The sequence below is a fragment of the Microtus oregoni genome, unplaced genomic scaffold (assembly GCF_018167655.1).
Source record: "Microtus oregoni isolate MIOR12 unplaced genomic scaffold, Mior012 000069F_ref0000032, whole genome shotgun sequence".
Classification (NCBI taxonomy): Eukaryota; Metazoa; Chordata; class Mammalia; order Rodentia; family Cricetidae; genus Microtus; species Microtus oregoni.
In genome coordinates, this window is record NW_024543976.1 from 3,928,494 (window position 1) to 3,946,083 (window position 17,590).

At 45.9% G+C, this 17,590-nt stretch overlaps 1 protein-coding gene across 1 annotated transcript in view; it reads right to left on the bottom strand.

Moving 5' to 3' along the window:
• Pde6a (phosphodiesterase 6A) overlaps positions 1–15,855 on the bottom strand; it is a 57,103-nt gene extending 41,248 nt beyond the window's left edge. The window contains exons 1-5 of the mRNA XM_041641416.1: positions 15,382–15,855; positions 7,279–7,431; positions 6,430–6,519; positions 5,578–5,718; positions 1,692–1,766 (exon numbers count right to left, since the gene is read on the bottom strand). Of these exons, the coding sequence (XP_041497350.1) occupies positions 1,692–1,766; positions 5,578–5,718; positions 6,430–6,519; positions 7,279–7,431; positions 15,382–15,855 (933 nt within the window). The remainder of the gene's footprint in view (positions 1–1,691; positions 1,767–5,577; positions 5,719–6,429; positions 6,520–7,278; positions 7,432–15,381) is intronic.
• Between the last annotated feature and the right edge of the window lie 1,735 nt (positions 15,856–17,590).

Below are 17,590 nucleotides of genomic sequence, written 5' to 3' on the forward strand. Positions count from 1 at the left end.
AGACATATTAAAAAGAATAAGTGATAGCCAGGCAGGCTGGTGCAAGTCTGTAATTTCAGCTGCTTGGGAGTCTGAAGCAAGAGCATTGCAAATTCAGGCACCTCCTAGGGTAAATGGGGAGTTCAAGGCCAGCCCATGCAATCTGTCTCAAAAATAAAGGTGATTTTTAAAAATTACAAAAAGGGCTGAGGAAATGGTAAAAACATCTGTCTGGTATATATGGGGCCCTGGGTTCAAACTATAGTACCACAGCAACAAAACAGCTCAGGTACAGCGCCCGACAGACAACGAGATGCAACTCGCCAGTTCTGGTTTGATACTAGAATGCCTACTGCCCGTCGGTGGGAGATTAGCACCAGTGACCTAAGTCCTATGAACAGGTTGGCTTGCCCCAGGATGACAGAATAGGAAGGGGGTTTCTGGAAATGTCCCAAGCCCACACAACTAGCTAGTGTCAGAACTCAGGAGTCTCCCACTGTACCCACATTTATTAAAGAAAAATGTTTTGAGCCAGATATAGTCCTATGTCTTTAATCATAGCACTTGAGAGGCAGAGACAAATCTCTGCAAGTTCAATATCAGCCTGGTCTACACGGAGAGTCCCAGAACATTCAGAACTACATAAAGAGACTGTATCTGGTGTGCTCTCATGTTTTCCTGTATATACTCTATGTGAAGGTGTCAAATCCCCTGAGACTGGAGTTACAGGCAGTTGTGAACTGCAATACAGGTGCTGGGAACTCAGGACCTCTGGAAGAGCAGCCAGTGCTCTTAATCGCTGAGTCATCTCTCCAGCCCATTGTTTCCCATTCTTAGATGAACAACAATACAAGGCTGACTAGTCTTTGCCGAGGCCATTGTTTGGTATATCTGTGGGTTTCTGTGGGCTTCTCTTGTGTTTCTTTGCAGTGTCCTAGAAGGCACACACTACCCAGCCACCACCTGAAAGGAACGCTGTCAGAGCCACCACTTCCTGTCCCTCTCCCGAGCAACCACAGCCTTTGCAGGTATAACCTGCTTACATGATACCCTGTGACCCTGAATTACGGAGGGGTCGGGGGGCAAACAGGGGCACCCAGCCAGGAGTGTGAACGGTGGCTGACTAGGTAGCTCATGCAGCTTCCTAAAGATGCAGCCGTGACATAGCTCCAGTCAAATCTATCCTGCAGGCTTAAAGGTCCCATCTGACTGATCTCCAATCTTTTCAAAAACTGAGAACCCTTTATGGAAAAATTTGACTATCATTGTCCACCAGTTCAGTTTTTTTTTTTTTTTAAGTTCAAACAAACAAGAACTTAAATGCAGGCAGCTAACGAGTGTATCAAGTAGTTGGGACTGTGCTTTGGCTACCAATTTGAACATTCTGGATTAGATTTGAAGCCTCTTTTGAGCTCCAAACTGCTTCTAACTTCCTGCTGGGAAGATCCTTGAGCCAACTGCGTGACATCTCTGGACTCATTCTTGTCTGCTGAATGTGGGGATCGACTCCTACCTCATCTGCTCCTCTGGGTCCCCTCGACACTCCCACAAGATATTAAACATTTGTAAGTGACAGGGTCAGAAAGGTGTGAAGAATTACCACCATTGCACAGGAGAGACGACAGAGTGACGATAGAGACAAATGACGAACGAGTGTCCTTCAGCAGAACCCACCAAGCCTTGCCTATGGAAAAGACCACGAAGCGACTCACCCTTCCATCTGGAGTCCTGGGACCTGAGTAGGCTGGAGCCTCCCCCATCAGAACTGGCCACACATCAAAAAATTCCTAGGAGTAAAATAAAACAAAAATCACATGTTCTTATAAAGAGAAGCCTATATGAGCTGCCTACCACTGAAGTTTGAATGTGGAACAATCACTGAAACCTGAGCTTGCCTGGAAGAATGAAGTCAGAGAATATTCTTATTTGTTAAACACTGATAAACAGGATGTGTCTAATAAGCCGAAATATAGGTGATGAGTGGGGTGTCCCCAGTGTTGTAGGACACTAGATGGGGAAAAGAGGTTTTGGGGCTGAGGAAATGGCTCAGTAGGTAAAAGCTCTTGCCTGCTAGTGTCAGGACGCAAGTTCAGATCCTGAGATCCCAGGTAAAGTAGGGCACAGTAGCGCATGTCTATAATGTCGGTGCTCTTAGGGCAAAATGGGAAGTGGAGGCAGGAAGATTCCCAGAAGTTCTCCAGCCTGTCTCATGCAATAACAAACAAAAAGAGACCCTATCTCAGTCAACCTGGCAGGAGAGGTTTGACACCCAGAGATGTCCTCTGCCTCCGCACATGGTGGCTTGTGTATACCCCCCCCCACGGAAATATACACAAACCACACACACACACACACACACACAAATACTTTTTTTTTACAGAATAGAGTCTCTATGGAAAACAATCGAAGCATCTGGATGAGACCTAATAGAGCAATGAGGCCGCAGCTCATTGCAGTAGTGTCTGCCAATCAGAAAGGCGCCATGACAACAGCAGCGGTGAGAAACATGGGGTCTCAAAATAAATCACACAATGCCACCGTCAACTCCAGAAATGTTGCTATTGACTGTTGTGAGAAAACATCCAAAAGCCCCTGAAAGCTATTAAACACAATAAACAGGGAGTGCTCCCTAGCCTGACTTTGTACTTGGGCTCCGGCACTCCAACATACACCCCTCCATAACTAACAAAGGCTGGGGCAGGAGCTGGGCTGGCACTCAGGCACTGCATTTGATTAGCGTGGGCAAGGCCCTAGGCTCCATCCCCAGCTCTGGAGTAATAACTGAAGAGACGTGTTTCTATTACAAATTAAATTTTAGTCAGTCACAGACAGCCAACCGATCAGATTACACCTACATCAGACAAATGTGTGGCTGTAGCCAATTAAGCTGTCTTTATTCCATCTACCCTAGAAGAGTTCACTGCCCATGTAGAGCCGCGCTCTTGATGGCTACCTGTCTGGGGGCCACCTGATTCATGAATCATCCGTTACTGAACTTACTTTATCTTGAGTTTTTCTTTTTACCATGGTCTAAGACACAAAAGGAAGATAAAGAAAGGAGGGTGGGGGATGGGAGGAAGATAGAAAAAGTGGGTGGGGGATGGAGTTCGGTTGGTAGAACACTTGCCTGGTGTGGCAGTCTGAATGTAATCGGCCCCCATAATCTCATAGGGAGTGGCTCTATAAGGAGGTGTGGCTTTGTTGGAGTGGATATGGCCTTGCTGGAGGAAATGTGTCACTACAGGGGTAGGCTTGGAGGTTTCCTATGCTCAGGATGCTGCCCAGTGATGTCTCAGTCAACTTCCTGTTGCCTGCAAGATGTAGGACACTCTGCTATTTCTCTAGCACCATACCTGCCTGCATGCCTCCATGCTCCCCCTCCCCAAGATGATAATGGACTGAACCTCTGAAACTATAAGCAAGACACCCCAATTAAATGTTTTCTTTTAATAAGAGTTGCCATGGTCACAGTGTTCTTTCACAGCAATAGAAATCCTAACTAATACACCTAGCATGCCTAAAGCCCTGTGCCCCAACCCCAGCACAGAATAAAATGAGTGTCAAAGCATTTGCCTGGAATCCCAGCACTTAGGAGTAGAGACAGGAAGATCAGGAGTTCAAGTTCAAGACTAGCCTAGGATCCAAGAGACCTTATCTCAAGAAAGAAAGGAAAAGGGAGAAAAGAAAGAACCAGAAAGAAGGCTTAGGAGAAGAAGCCACTAGGGCTACCTAGGCTTCCATCTGTGGCTTGTCTGCTGGTGTTCTTTGCATGTGGAGATACAAAGGTTGTGTTAGATCAAAGTCCAGAGGAGGTTTTCCTTGTGCAGGACTCTCTCTGATCGTTGAGCTGTTAACACTTAGGGACAAACAGTGACCTGTTATCCCTGCATTTCTGTGTGTAGAGGCCACCCTTTATGTCTCGTTCCTTTAAGCACACTCATCCTGATGGCTGGCTTATGTTAATGTCACCCAGAAGACAAACAGAAGGGAGCTCACAGAAAGTTCAGATGCCACACCCTCGGCCTTCTGTCCAGACATACTCTTTTGCTAGACTTCTGACAACAGAAGGAAATTCCAGCCTGGGTAACCATGTGAACTGGGAACCTACCGGAGCCCCATGTCCTGTTTGCAACTTGTTTATGGTGCATACAACACATTACAGACCTTAGAAAATGGATTCTCAACCTTTGGGTCACGACCTCACTGACAAACTTCTATCTCCAAAGAAATATTTACATTACGATTCATAACAGTAGTAAAATTACAGTTATGAAGTAGCAATGAAATAATTTTATGGTTGGGGGTCACCACAACATGAGGAACTGTATTAAAGGGTCACAGCATTAGGAAGGTTGAGAACCACTGCCCTAGAAGAACTTAATATCTCCTGAAGAAGATAAGCAATGACTTGGTTGCTGCTAGGAATGGCAGGAGAAAAAGAAATACTCAATTTGAAGTCTCTAATTATGAAAGGGTAGAAAATACAGGGAGAAACTACAAGAGATATAAAACATAGTGAAGAACTCTAACGTAAAATGCCAAATTCAGAGATCTTTTCACAAGTGAACATCAAGACATTGTACACGCATACTGAAATCAAGGCATTATGACACTGTAGAATAATAGAAAATCAACCAGTGTAACAGAGTAGACATTCCAGAAACCAAGCCAGGGAAAGATGGGCTTTTCAATGGGATTGTGACCACAGGTGGACTTTTCGTTAGAGCAATGGGGAAGGGCGGGTCTTTTCCAGATGAGGTAATGGTAGGTTGGGTGTCCACGTGAAATAGTAATATTTATCATGTATCATAGTATACATTAAGTTTTTCTGGTATACTGTAGAGCTACATGTAAATTCCATAAAAATAAAGCGTACACAAATTGGTATAAGTAAATACCTTTCTGATCTTGGAAGCTAGAAAAAGACTTCTTAAACAGTCTAGTGACTTCTTAAAAGTCACTAGCCATAAGAAAAAAAAATTGACTCCTTAGACTATACTATGACTCTGATTTATATTCACCTAAACACACTTTTAAGAAAAAGAAAGCACCAAGTTGGAGAGGACATCTGTGAGACAGCAGGGGACATCATCTGTGGGACAGAAGGGGGCGTTGTCTGTGAGACAGCAGGGACATCATCTGTGGGACAGCAGGGGACGTCTGTGAGACAGCAGGGGACGTCTGTGAGACAGCAGGGGACGTCTGTGAGACAGCAGGGGACGTCTGTGAGACAGCAGGAGATGTCTGTGAGGCAGAAGAGGATCCTGGTCCACACTTGCAAAGCCATCAGCAGGATGGCTCCAGGGTAAAAGCACTTGCCACGAGAGCCTGATGACCTGAGTTCAATCCCCCAGTATCTTCGATGGAAGGAGAGAGCTGATTTCCAAAAGTTGTCCTCTTACCGCGACACCTGTGCTATGTATGGCCTGCTCCTCTTCCTTCAGTTCTGGGAGTCAAACTCAGGTCCTCGTAGCTCTGAGGCAAGCACATTACTAACCGAGCTGTCTCCCTAGCTCGGTAAAATCTTCCACAGCCTTGAAGACTCACCCAGGCTGTGGCCTGTGCTAGGTGAATCCGGTGTCCTTGAAACTGTCTTACCTTCTGTTTGGTCATGTCTAAGAGGCCTATGGAGTATCTGTCACAGTTGAGGAAAGCACGGACTGTGTACAGGGCTTTGTGGAACTGTCTCTCTATATCCGTGAGCTCTTCAAAGACCTTGCTCCCAGACCACAGTAGTATCTGCAGACATTTGAAAAAGGATGATCAGAGTTGTTGAAAGTTTCTTAGAAAATAACAATTCTGCAAGGCTTTCTAGTTTACTCCATTTAACTCTCACAATAGCCTAGAGAAATAGGCTCATTCGCCCCATTTTATAGGTGGAAAAACTGAGGCATTGGATCCAACTTTTTCCATTTATTTTATCTCATGTGTTATTAATAATATATATTAAGCACAGGGTTTAAGGATGCAGGTCAGTAATACAGGTCTTGAGTTCAATCCCCAACAGTGCAAAAACCATACAATAAAATAATAATAAACAGTTGAAGTACCCTACACATGTCCTCTTATTTATTTTGATAACGCTCTTTTGAGAATGATATATAATTATTCCCATGTTTTGTTTTGCTTTGTTTGTTCGTTTCAGCAAGGTCTTAACTAGCCCAGTCTGATCTCCACATTCCTGATCCTCCTGCCTCTGCCTCCAGAGTGCTGGAGTGACAAGCTTGCACCACCACTCCCATCTTACGTATCCGCATTATCAGAGATGCTTAGCAACTAGCTTAAGGTCCTCCAGCTCATTAGTGGGCAAACATTCAAATCCAAGCACAACCGCTCTAGGATACAACTTTACACGCCTCCGCCACCTCCTAATACAGGGCACTCCCACTAGGCACAGCTTGGATTCACAGTACCTGCACACCAGTAGAAGGGCATACTCAGGCTGCTCACCTGACCACGCCGAGTCTCACAGCTGTGCAGGTAACTCAAATGGTACACCTTCATGATCAGATTCACGAAGTTGAGGTACTTGAGAAGAATCTACAGATTCAAACAGCAGATGAGACAGAGAAATCCTTCCTCTGGCCGCTTCCGCCACCAGCAAATGTCTGACCATCGTTAACACTTGCACAGAAGCAATTTGCACAGCTGAACCATGAGTGGCTGCACGAATGGAAACTCACCATGCTTGCTGATTTATTGAGAGTGTATTAATGAAAATAGCTAGTATTTATTGAACTTGGTGGCCCAATGTTAAGTCACTGGTGTATGGTACCCAATCATTACAAGCCACTCTGAGGTTGATACTGTGAAATCACTGACACTTTACAAATAAAAAAAAAAAAACAGATTCAGAGAAGACAAGTTATTTGTCCAAATAAAACAAGAAGATTCTGGAAGATCCAGAACAAATACCTCTCATTCCTAACTCCAAAATCCAATGTCTGGACAGACATATTCCCCTGCCTCCCTCAGAGATTAGCATCTGGACCCCGACCCCTCTCTCTTTTAGTTTTTGAGACAGGGTCTGCCTAATATATAGCATGCAATGCCCTAAAACCCATTATACAGCCCAGGCTATACAATTATAATTATAGTTGTGCACCACCAAATTGTGACAATACTCCTGCCTCAGCTTCTCAATACCGGAATTACAGACATGGGCTGACATACTTGGCTTGTCCTCCTGATATATATATGGGGGAACTAAAGCCAAACCAAATGGCAAGGTTAGGGAATTCCATGAGCAGGAGGAATGGGCTAGCATGGTGTCCTCAACAGTATCTCAAGCAGTCTTACCTCTTCGTCTCTCTTAGTGAAGTGGGGTCCGTCTATTTTATTCACAGCCATGATTACGGCTACCACGTCCTTCCCATTCATGATGGGGGAAGCCAGGATGTTCTTGGTCTGATACTCCGTGAGTTCATCCACAAAGTTACAGAAATGCTCATCCTAAGAGAAGGCAAAGACAAGCAAATGACCACAAGGACGGGGGAGCATCTCAGAGCCCCTGCTGTTCATCTGTTCCCCTTTGGCAAGGGCAGAACAACTTGAGGTGACCATGTACACCTCCAGCATCAAAAGAAGAAGGCCTGAGAGACCGCCCAGCAAGGGCCACGGAGGACAAACACTTCAGGGCAGCGAAGCCCAAGGTGGAAACTTAAATGGGAACCATGAGGGAGTTAGGGGCATAACCATGAAGATGCCAGTGGGCGTTGCACAGGGCACTCCATCTCATCCTTTCATCTTCATTCTCCCAGCAGCCTAAGAGAGAGGGACCAACAGCCCACCTCACAGAAAGGGGATTCGCAACTCAAAGTTAACACAGCTTGGGAGCTGCCCTGCTCACATAAACCCCTGTGAAGTTACACTGGGGTCCACTCATTGGACCAAAGGCTTTGTTATTTTCAGCCCCCACTCCCACCCAGTCTTTTATTTATTTGGGCACAGTCTCCCCCTATATTCCACGCCCACCTTGAACTCTCCAGTCCTTCTGCTTCAGCCTCCCACAGGTGCTGATGTTTTCACCTTTCATAACAAGCTGATTACAGTTTACGTGACCATTTCTTTTTTGTTTGTTTGTTTTTGTTTTCTGAGACAGGATTTTTCTTTGTCGCTTTGTTGTCTGCCCTGGAACTAGCTCTTGTAGACCAGGTTGGCCTCGAAGGCACAGAGATCCTCCTGCCTCTGCCTCCCAATTGCTGGGATTAAAGGTGTGCGCCACCACTGCCCAGATTTACATGGCCATTTCAGAGGCCATCCACATCCCAGAACTCTATGAAAGTGCCACTACATGTCAGGCCTGTACCAAGTGGCTAAGACTAAAGCTCCCCATTGCGGAGTCCCTAACTGTAATTCTGACTGACATCTTGTTTAGGTGGAGAAGTTCCTAGGAGACTAGTGAAGCAAACCTGTGGGCGTGTCTATGAGGGACCTTCCAGAGAGGATCGCTGAAGTGGGCTTACAGGTCGGTGGCACCATCCCATAGGCTGGTGGGCCAGCTAGAGTAAGCCGTGGAGTAGGGAAAGTCAACCTGGGACATCACCATTCCCTGCTCCATGACCTCCATATGAACTGCCCTGTCCCTTCACACCTTCCCCATGCTGGACTCCTAGCCCCAAACCATGAGCCAAAGCAATCTTTCTTTCCTTCAAGTAAAAACATTATTTATTGTTATTATGGGAGAGGCATGATGTTTATAGTGAGGAACCAGTGCTCAGGTGGCAATCAGAGGAGAGCTTGTGGAGTAATTTCTCTTCCCACCTTTACATGGCTTCTGGGGATCACACTCGAGTTGCTCCTGAGCCATCCCAATGGCCTCCTTCTGTAGTTTCTGTCGGGTAATTTGGTCACAGCAGCACAAGAGAAGTTAATGGAATAATACAGATCCTAAGGGCTTAGCTGAAAACTGCAGACCTCAGAGGTGCACACACCCTGACTCCCAATCCCGAAGGCAGCCTGACAGGGCTTTGGCCAGAAAGGGGAGACAGAGGCTGGATTGTCTAGAGTCAGGAGAATCCACCTTTCTGTCTCTGACACCATGGTAAATTTCCTGACTTCCCCGTCCATGGGACATGAGCCAGCCCAAATATGTCCTGTGTGTGCTGTTCTGAGAAGGGCGATTCCGCCGCACAGCCAATCCCTTGACTGTTTCTAGAACCGAGGCGGCAGAATTTTCCCTACCGCTCGTATTCCTGGTGGGATGCCCTGCATATCGGGATTTCCCTCAGGAGAGAGTGAGATTAAATGAATAGACAGTGGCAGAAGGTCAGCGAAGTTGGCGCAAACGGGTGAAGGGTAAAGGAATTAAGATTAAGCCAGTCATGCTCCACTTGTATTAGCAGTTGAGGATTAATTAGAACAAGCTGGGAGACAGCAGCAGCTCAGGGGTTTTCTGTGTCATTCTCGGTGGACATGGCTGAGCGCCTGAACTGTTCAGGGCCGGGCATGTTCAGATTCATTTCAGTCAGTTCAGCTATGCAATACTTACCTTCGTCCAGGGAAGCCAGTACCTGGGCCTCATCTACCTCCGAGACAGATGTCTCTAAATCTACCAGCACCCTCTTTTTTAGTGGGTTAGTCACTTTTCTCATTACTATATTCAAATACCTGACAAATACAACTTGGTGGAGAAAGGCTTATCTTGGCTCCCAGATTGAGGAGGTACAGTCTACCCTGTCCCGGAAGGTGTGCTGGTGGGAACACAAGCAGCCGATCACATTACAGCAAGCCATGAGGAACAAAAGGAAACACTCTGTTTGCTGTCTCCCTTTTATACTGTCTGGAACTTGGGCCCATGGAAATTATGCTGCCCACAGTTAGGGTTGCACTTTCCACTTCAGTTAATCTGATCACAATACTTGCTGGGTGGTGGTGGCGCATGCCTTTAGTCCCAGCACTCGGGAGGGAGAAGCAGGTGAATCTCTGTGAGTTTGAAACCAGCCCGGTCTACAGAGCAAGTTCCAGGATAGGCTCCAAAGCTACAGAGAAACCCTGTCTGGAAAAATCATTTAAAAAAAAAGAAAAGAAAAGAAAGACAATAATCCCTCACCAACAGGCCCAGAGGTCTGTCTCTGAGATGAGTCAAAGTCCAAGTTGACTCTATTCTATTAACTACCACTGAGTTCTCAGCCAGGGAACTCTTCACAAACACTCCAGCCCCCGTGCCTGGAGTCGACCTATAGTTATACCATAATAAATAGCAAGCAACCACAACATAGGCCCTCAGTGGACCAGAAGCAGATGATTTTGGAGGCATCTCCACTAAAACCATTTATTCTAATTGTGTGTGTGTGTGTGTGTGTCTGTGTGTGTGTGTGTGTGTGTCTGTGTGTGTGTGTGTGTTGTGTGCATGGGACTGAGGTGAAGGCCAGAGGGGGACATCTGCCTTGTTTCCTTGAGTCAGGTCTCCTATTGAACATGAAGCTGGTCAGTTTGGCTAGACTGGCTGGCCACTGCGCGCTAGTAATCTGCCTGTCTCTGTCTTCTAGTGCTAAGGTTGTAAGCACAGATAGCCATACCTGACTGATGTGTGTCTGTGTGTGGATGCTGGGGATTTGAACTCAAGTCTTCACATTTATACAGCGAGTTCTCTTACCTACTGAGTCATCTCCTCAGTCCCAAACCATTGGCTTTAAAGCCCAGGCACAAGAGACATGGCTGAGGAAGGCCCAGTGTCACCATCCATTCACTCAGGATTGACAGAATGCTTTCTATTTGAGGCACTGCTGTGACCCCTGGGGCTACAGCAGAGAGCAACAGATTTCAATCCTGGTAAAATAGTCAGTTAAATAGAGGAGACAGAAAAAAAATAAAAATAAAAAAAACGGTTCAGCATTCTCTCAGCAGCCTGAGATGATGTGCTCTGGAGGTAACAAACCAGAAATACCTTAGCAGTGAGGGGAGGGGTGGCAGCCTGAAGCTGTTTGGGTTTGAACGGGAGTTTGGAAGCCTTCTCTGGAGACACAGTACTGAACTGGAAGCCCAGAGCAGAGAAGAGTGTTCATTCCAAGGAGGGACATAATGACTGCAAAGTCCAGGAGGTGGGAATGGGCTTGGAAGACTTGAAGAAAAGAAAGATGTATGTATCTGAAGCCTGGACCCATGGTGATATCACTTATTTACTGAATAATAGCAATGTGCTACGCTCAGAGCCAGACAACTTAGATACATAATAGAATTAAGTCACATCGGCCCTGCCAAACAGAGCTACAGAGCTATCCCTTCTCATTCATGGACTAGTCTCAACAGATACAAGAAAATTGAAATAACTCTCTGAACCTACTGGATATCAACAACAACAGAAGCAGGATGCTAGGTTAAATCTGAATTTCAAGTAGATGATAATTATTTTTATTTGTAAGCATATGTTAAATACTGCGTGGGACATACTTACATGAGAACATTACCCTTTGTTTATTTAAATTCAAAACTTAGCCTATCATCTTCCATTTTATTTGGCTTGCTTATCCCAAGTCTTTTAAGAACAAGAGCAGAAGGATGAGCAGGGATTTGCCAGGGATGCAGAAGTGTAGGAGAACCCTGGAAACTTAGCTTGTAGTTTCAAGTTCCATCAATGCAGTTATTGCAACCAGTCTTACACTTTTTAGGACAATGAAGGCTCAAAATACAACTTTATGGAGGTTCAGAGACAACTTAGAGCCCAGTCTCTCTCCACCATCTTCTTTCTCCACTCAACCTCTAGTTACTGTTAGTAAGATCACGTCCATCCCAGAGCCTGACATTGAATGAGATTTCCCAAGTAGAACAAGCAAGCAACATGCCAAAGCTGAACACTCAGGACTTCCTGGTCTTAACTGAACTTTCAAGCAGGCCTGAGTCACTAACAGCCAGGGACGCTGCCCCTGGGACTCAAGGGCTTCTGGAAACATATGGGTGTGGCTGCGAGGCTGAACTTTCAAAGCTGAACAGAAAATAATAACAGATCAGCACGGAGGTTCATCACCCTTTCAGGCCTGGGTCTTCTGGAATCAGAGGACCTTCTCAAATCCTCAGTTCCACAACACCAAGACCTACAAAGGGCTCAGCGCTTCTAGAGACTAAAAGACTCTAAAAGGAAAATTCCAGAAAGGCAAGGTTAGAATCTTTTCCATACTCTACAGTAGTGGAATGGATCTGTTATTTAGGATAGATCTTTACTAACAGTAATGGAACTGAAACAAGGAACAGAGACTGCCCATGTAGGCCCTGTCCCAGGAGGCTGGCAAAATAGCTCAATGGGTAATACACATATCCTACAAGTCTGGGCCCAGAATTTAGAGCCCCAGAATCAGTGTATAAGCCGGGTAGTTATGGCAACCCACCTGTAATCTCAGTATGTAGGAGGCAGAAACAGGGTGCTATCAATGGTTTATAAATTAAATAGTGAGCCCAAGCAGACTAAATATTTGCCAAGGCTATGTTCTTAGGAAGTGACAATATTTGCACCCAGCTCTGATCTCAAGGCATAAGGTCATAACTCTTGAAATATGGTTGGAAATAATCTTTCTTAAACAGCACTCCATCCCATGACCTCATTCTATAGATAAAGAGATGTGCAGCGTAGCAGAGGGTTAAGAGCATGGGCTCAAGGCCAGAGAAGCTGAGTTTAGATTCCACCTGAACTTTACATCTGTGTCACCCTGAGCAAGAGTTTCCATGTCAGCATCTGTTGGCACAAGATAGGGAGAGTTATTGCCCAAGATTGTGTCTTCACAGTCTTGGGAGAATGTCACAAAGTTTGGGGGGAAGTGAAAGGAGGCACAAAGTATCCAGCAAGACTCCCCCAAAACCCTAGTCCTGGATGCCAAGTAGACATGCAGGGAGACATTAACCCCATGACGGTAGACTAGCTCCCACACAACTGGTGTCTGCAGCCCAGGCTGGCCTGAGACTCGACTCTGTAGTTCATGCTATCTTAGAACTCTCAGTGACTCTCTAAACTGATGGATTTTTTTAGGAAAACAACCAGATAATCACTGTTTGATGGCCCCTTTGAATTCTTATGCCAGATTGGGCTAATGCTTTGGTGACCTTGGGCAAACCCCCTCCCAAGACCTCCAGATCCTGTTGGATGAGACGTGTGTGTGTGTGTGTGTGTGCATGGACACACACATGTGTTTAGTACACTTATGTGCATCTGCATGTAGAGGGAAATGGTCAGTCTTGGGTGTCGTTTCTTAGATTGCTGTCCACCTTGTTTTTTGAGACAGCCTCTCATTGACCTAGAGCTCAGTGATTTAGCTAGGTTATCTAGTCATTAAACCTCAGATTCTGCCTGTCTTTATCTCCCCAGATCTGGGATTACATGTATATGCCAGAGTGGTTGGCTTCTTTGATTTTTTTAATGTGGGTTCTAGGAGTTGAACTTTGGTTCTCATGTTTGCCCAGCAAGCACCTTGCTGAATAGGTTATTTTCTAGTCCTTCCTCTTCCCCTGTTAACCTTAAGACTATTTATCTGAAATAAATACAGAAGCAAGGGGAAGACAAAATCACAAAATGTCCAGGAGGCCAGGCATGTGGCGCATGGAGGCAAGAGAATCTCTGTGAGTTCAAGGCTATCCTGGTCTACAAAGCAAGTTCCAGGCCAGCCAGGGCCACACAGCAAGGCCCTGTCTCAAAATAACCAAACAAATAAAAGTAATACAAAACGTCCAGGGCTGACCTTGAAAATGGTTAAATTGGAGGTTGGTTTTTTTGGTTTTTTGGGGGGTTTTTTTGGTTTTTCAAGACAGGGTTTTTCTGTGACTTTGAAGCCTGTCCTAGAACTAGCTCTTGTAGACCAGGCTGGCCTCGTACTCTCAGGGATCTGCCTGCCTCTACCTCCCAAGTGCTGGGATTAAAATGTGCACCCCCACCTCCCATCCTTAAGCTGGATTTCTTAGGATGGCTGGTATACTAGTAAATGAAGCCCCTGGCATCTAAGGATTAGTTTTCCGTAAGCGAATGGGAAATCCCTGTCCTTTAGGCTGTGTTTATTAACCACTTGCTTTGTGCCTGGCCTTGTACAGGATCCCAGGATAAATACCAAATAAAGAAGGTCCTTGATGCTAGCGCTCACCTTGATGAATCACTTCAGGAAGGGGACAGCTATGACAGAGGGTGTTCCCAAGGAAGTGACTGTTGAGCTGAGACCTGAAGGGTAAGTGGAGTTGACTTGGGCAGGAGACCAAGAAGACCTGCTTTAGAGCTGTCCAAGTTAATAACCAGCAGGGAAATCGGGTGGCTCGTGGGGATCTTGGTCAGAACTGTCAGTAAATTTCCACAAGCTGCAGGGTTTGGTTGGCTTGTTTTGGTTTGGGTTTTTGAGGCAGAGTCTCTGTAGCCCAGGTGACTGGACCTTGTAGTTCACTTAGGCTTAAATCTCTCACAGACCCTCTAGGCTTCTGGATTTTTAGAACCATCAGGTAATTACTGTTAGCATTTTCAGTAATGGGGCGATCATCTCCCATGTCTCCTGCTATAAAATCTGAAGAAAAACATTACGTTAGTGATGCTTCTGTGAGGATGTGAAACCCAATCTAATTGTGAAGCCATAGCAGACTACCAGGCATGGTGGCTCGCATCTAATCCTGTCACTTGGGGAGCTGAGACAAGAGGATTGCCAAGAGTTTGAGGTCATCCTGGGCTACCCCAGGGACTTCTAAGCCATCATGGGATGCCAAATGAGTCAGTCACTCAGTCTGTCTGTCTGTCTCTCTCTCCTTCCTCCCCCAGAGTATAGTAAACACAATTTAACAAACCTTCTAATAAACACATGGGGGGGGGATTAAATAAGTCAAAATGGAAGGGAATTTCTGTAAAATATTTGTGGGTTTGTATGATTTTCCAAAATAAAATATTTCTTCAAATACACCAACTTTCCAGAAAGCAAAGACAGACTGAGGAGCGGTCTCAGCTGGGACTGGAGAGACAGAACCACATTAGCGTACACGAGACGCCTGGAAAACACTGCATATGAACTACTAGATGATTGTGTTATGTGGGCGCTGTGCTCCTCGAATTCCACCACTGTACTGAGGATATGGAAGAAATGTCCTGTCCTGGAAATACAGAATAAAGGCCGTATGGACAAAAGGGCATGCCTGAAACTTCCTTATAACAGGTCACAGAAACAGAGGGAGAAGCCGACGCGACAAGATGCTAATAACTGGTGAATATGACTGAGAAGCACGCAGTTCTTTGTAGTATTTCAAACTCCTGCTAGTTTTGAATATTCCTTTTTTTTCTAAATAAAAAGTTCTAATAGATTGTCAATAAATAATAAGATTGACAATAAATAGAGGGCAATTTCATGCCATGACTCGCCCAGGCTTGATGGCCAGCAGCAACTCAGCCCACTTGGACCCTTGAACCCCAGAGAGCTGTGTACCCCCAGAGCCTCTCATACAAGGACAGCATACCTCCTCTGTGTTGGGGACATTGGCGATCTTTTTGGAGTGTGCGACATGGCCCACCACACCCATGTCCAGAGGGAAGACGATCTCGGAGTCAGGCATCACCAAGCAGTCCTCCAGGACGGCATCCTTGTGGACATTGAAGAGCCTGGTGGCTAGCTCGGCGATGCCATTGCGGGTCCTGTACATGAACAGGCTCATGCGGTCAGCCTGCAGGAGGAAGCAGAGCTTCTTCATGACGTTGAATGTGCTTTTCTCAGCCTGTAGGTTCTCCTGAAAGTCCCGCAGCAGGTCAAAGATGATTTCACTCTCCTCCACGCTGTTCACCGTGTGGTAGTTGCTGAAGTCCACCGCTGCCTCCTTGGCCCCCAGGAGGTCTGAGATGACCTTCCCCCGGTAGTGGTAATTATAGTATTGCTTGGCAAAGCCAATGTTTGAGTCCAGGAACTGCTCTACCTCCTCTGCTGTCACCTCACCCATGGTTGGGACTCCTTCTTGCTGCTCCCAAGGAGGGGTTCAGGCTCAGGCCTTTCCAGAGCCGTTTCCCAGCAAATTGAATTCAATGTGCCCCGTATCAGTCTGGACCTCTCTGGGTCTTGTCTGTAAATCTCACTGAGAAGGCCACACGGGAGCCGGAGCAAGCAGAAAGATTAAGTCATTAATACCTCCTAAGAATAAAAATTATGAGGCTCAGCATGTTCCAGATGCCAGTGGGCTCTGGGAGAGAGAACAGGAGTGGCTCCTTTTCATCCTGGTCCGATAAGGGCTTAGAGAAGACATTCAAGTGCACAGCACTTGAGGATGTCAGAGGCAGCTCGGGAACAGCCTACTACCTACCCATAAATGTTCTCTCTGCCCCCAGTGGCTTTCTTTGGACCTGTGACACCCACACCTGACAATTAGTATTTAGGAGATTGGTTTGGCTTCTTGGTCAATCAGAAGAGCTAACAAGAATATCTATAGTCCTCCATACTGTTAGAGCTTTGACACAGCCACCTGTGAGCCTCCCTACCCATTCCCCCAGCCCAAACCTGTGATAAAATGCCCTGACAAATCGCAACTTGGGGGGGGGGGGAAGGATGTATTTAAGTTCACAGCTTCAGGCTACAGTTCATCACTTGCGGGGGATCGGGGGTCATAGCAGCAGGAGCCTGAGACAGCTGATCACACTGCATCCACAATCAAGAGCAGAGAGAATGAACGCAGGCATGTCTGCTTGCTCGCTTGTGCTTGGTGCAACTTACCCATTCTTCTACAGTTCAGAGCCCCTGCCTAGAGAATAGTGTTGCCCAAAGTAGGCTGTCTTCTACATCAATTACCTTAATTAAGGCAACCCTCAATCCCTCATTGAGACTGTCTTCCCAGGTGGATCTAGGTTGTGTCAATTTGACAGTTAAAGCTAGCCACCCACACTCATTCCCTCTTTCCCTAACCCTCCCAAGTGTGGGACTTCCATTGCCATGGCTGCTCCAGGCTGCTTGTATTGTACACAGGTATATCATGGTCTAACCAACTCTTGGCCTGATTTCATAATTTCTGCACACAAGGCTTTCTTGGGTTTGTATTTCAATGGTTTCTAATTTTAGTATTCTAAAGGCCCTTGTAAAAAATAACACACCTTCCATAGTTTTATTATAAAAATTATATATATATCCTCTGTAGAAAATAATGCGAAAAGGACAATTAAAAGCACACGTGATTCTACTTCTCAGAGGTAACCTCTAGTTCACAACTGGTCCTTCCAGAGAGACTGACTTTTGAAAGTCTATTTCCTTTCAACTCGATCTTTTTTCCTGGTTCCTCGATGTGCTTTTTCTGACTCTAGCCTGTGCCTCCTTGGGTCGTTCATCAGAAATGGACATTGCAGTCTGTGAGCTATCAACTCCAGAGACTCTAGACACTCCAGCATCCTTCTTGATGTGCTTCTTCTGCACAAACGGAGGAAGAAGCACGCGCTCTTTCTGCGCGAACCTTACCTTAGGTTCCATGACAGCCCTGTGCTGTGAGCAGTGCCTTGTAAATGCTGTGGAATGCCTGATTGTAAGCAGTAGCTGGCCCTTTGAACTTTGTAAAGGGACTTTATTGTCAAGTGAATTATGTCCTCCCTTGTAAAGTGTAATAAATTCTTGGGGGCATTGGACCCATTTAGTACTATGTACAAAGGTACCCTTCTCCACCCAATGGAAAACCATGACTTCTGCATGGGTTAGTGCTG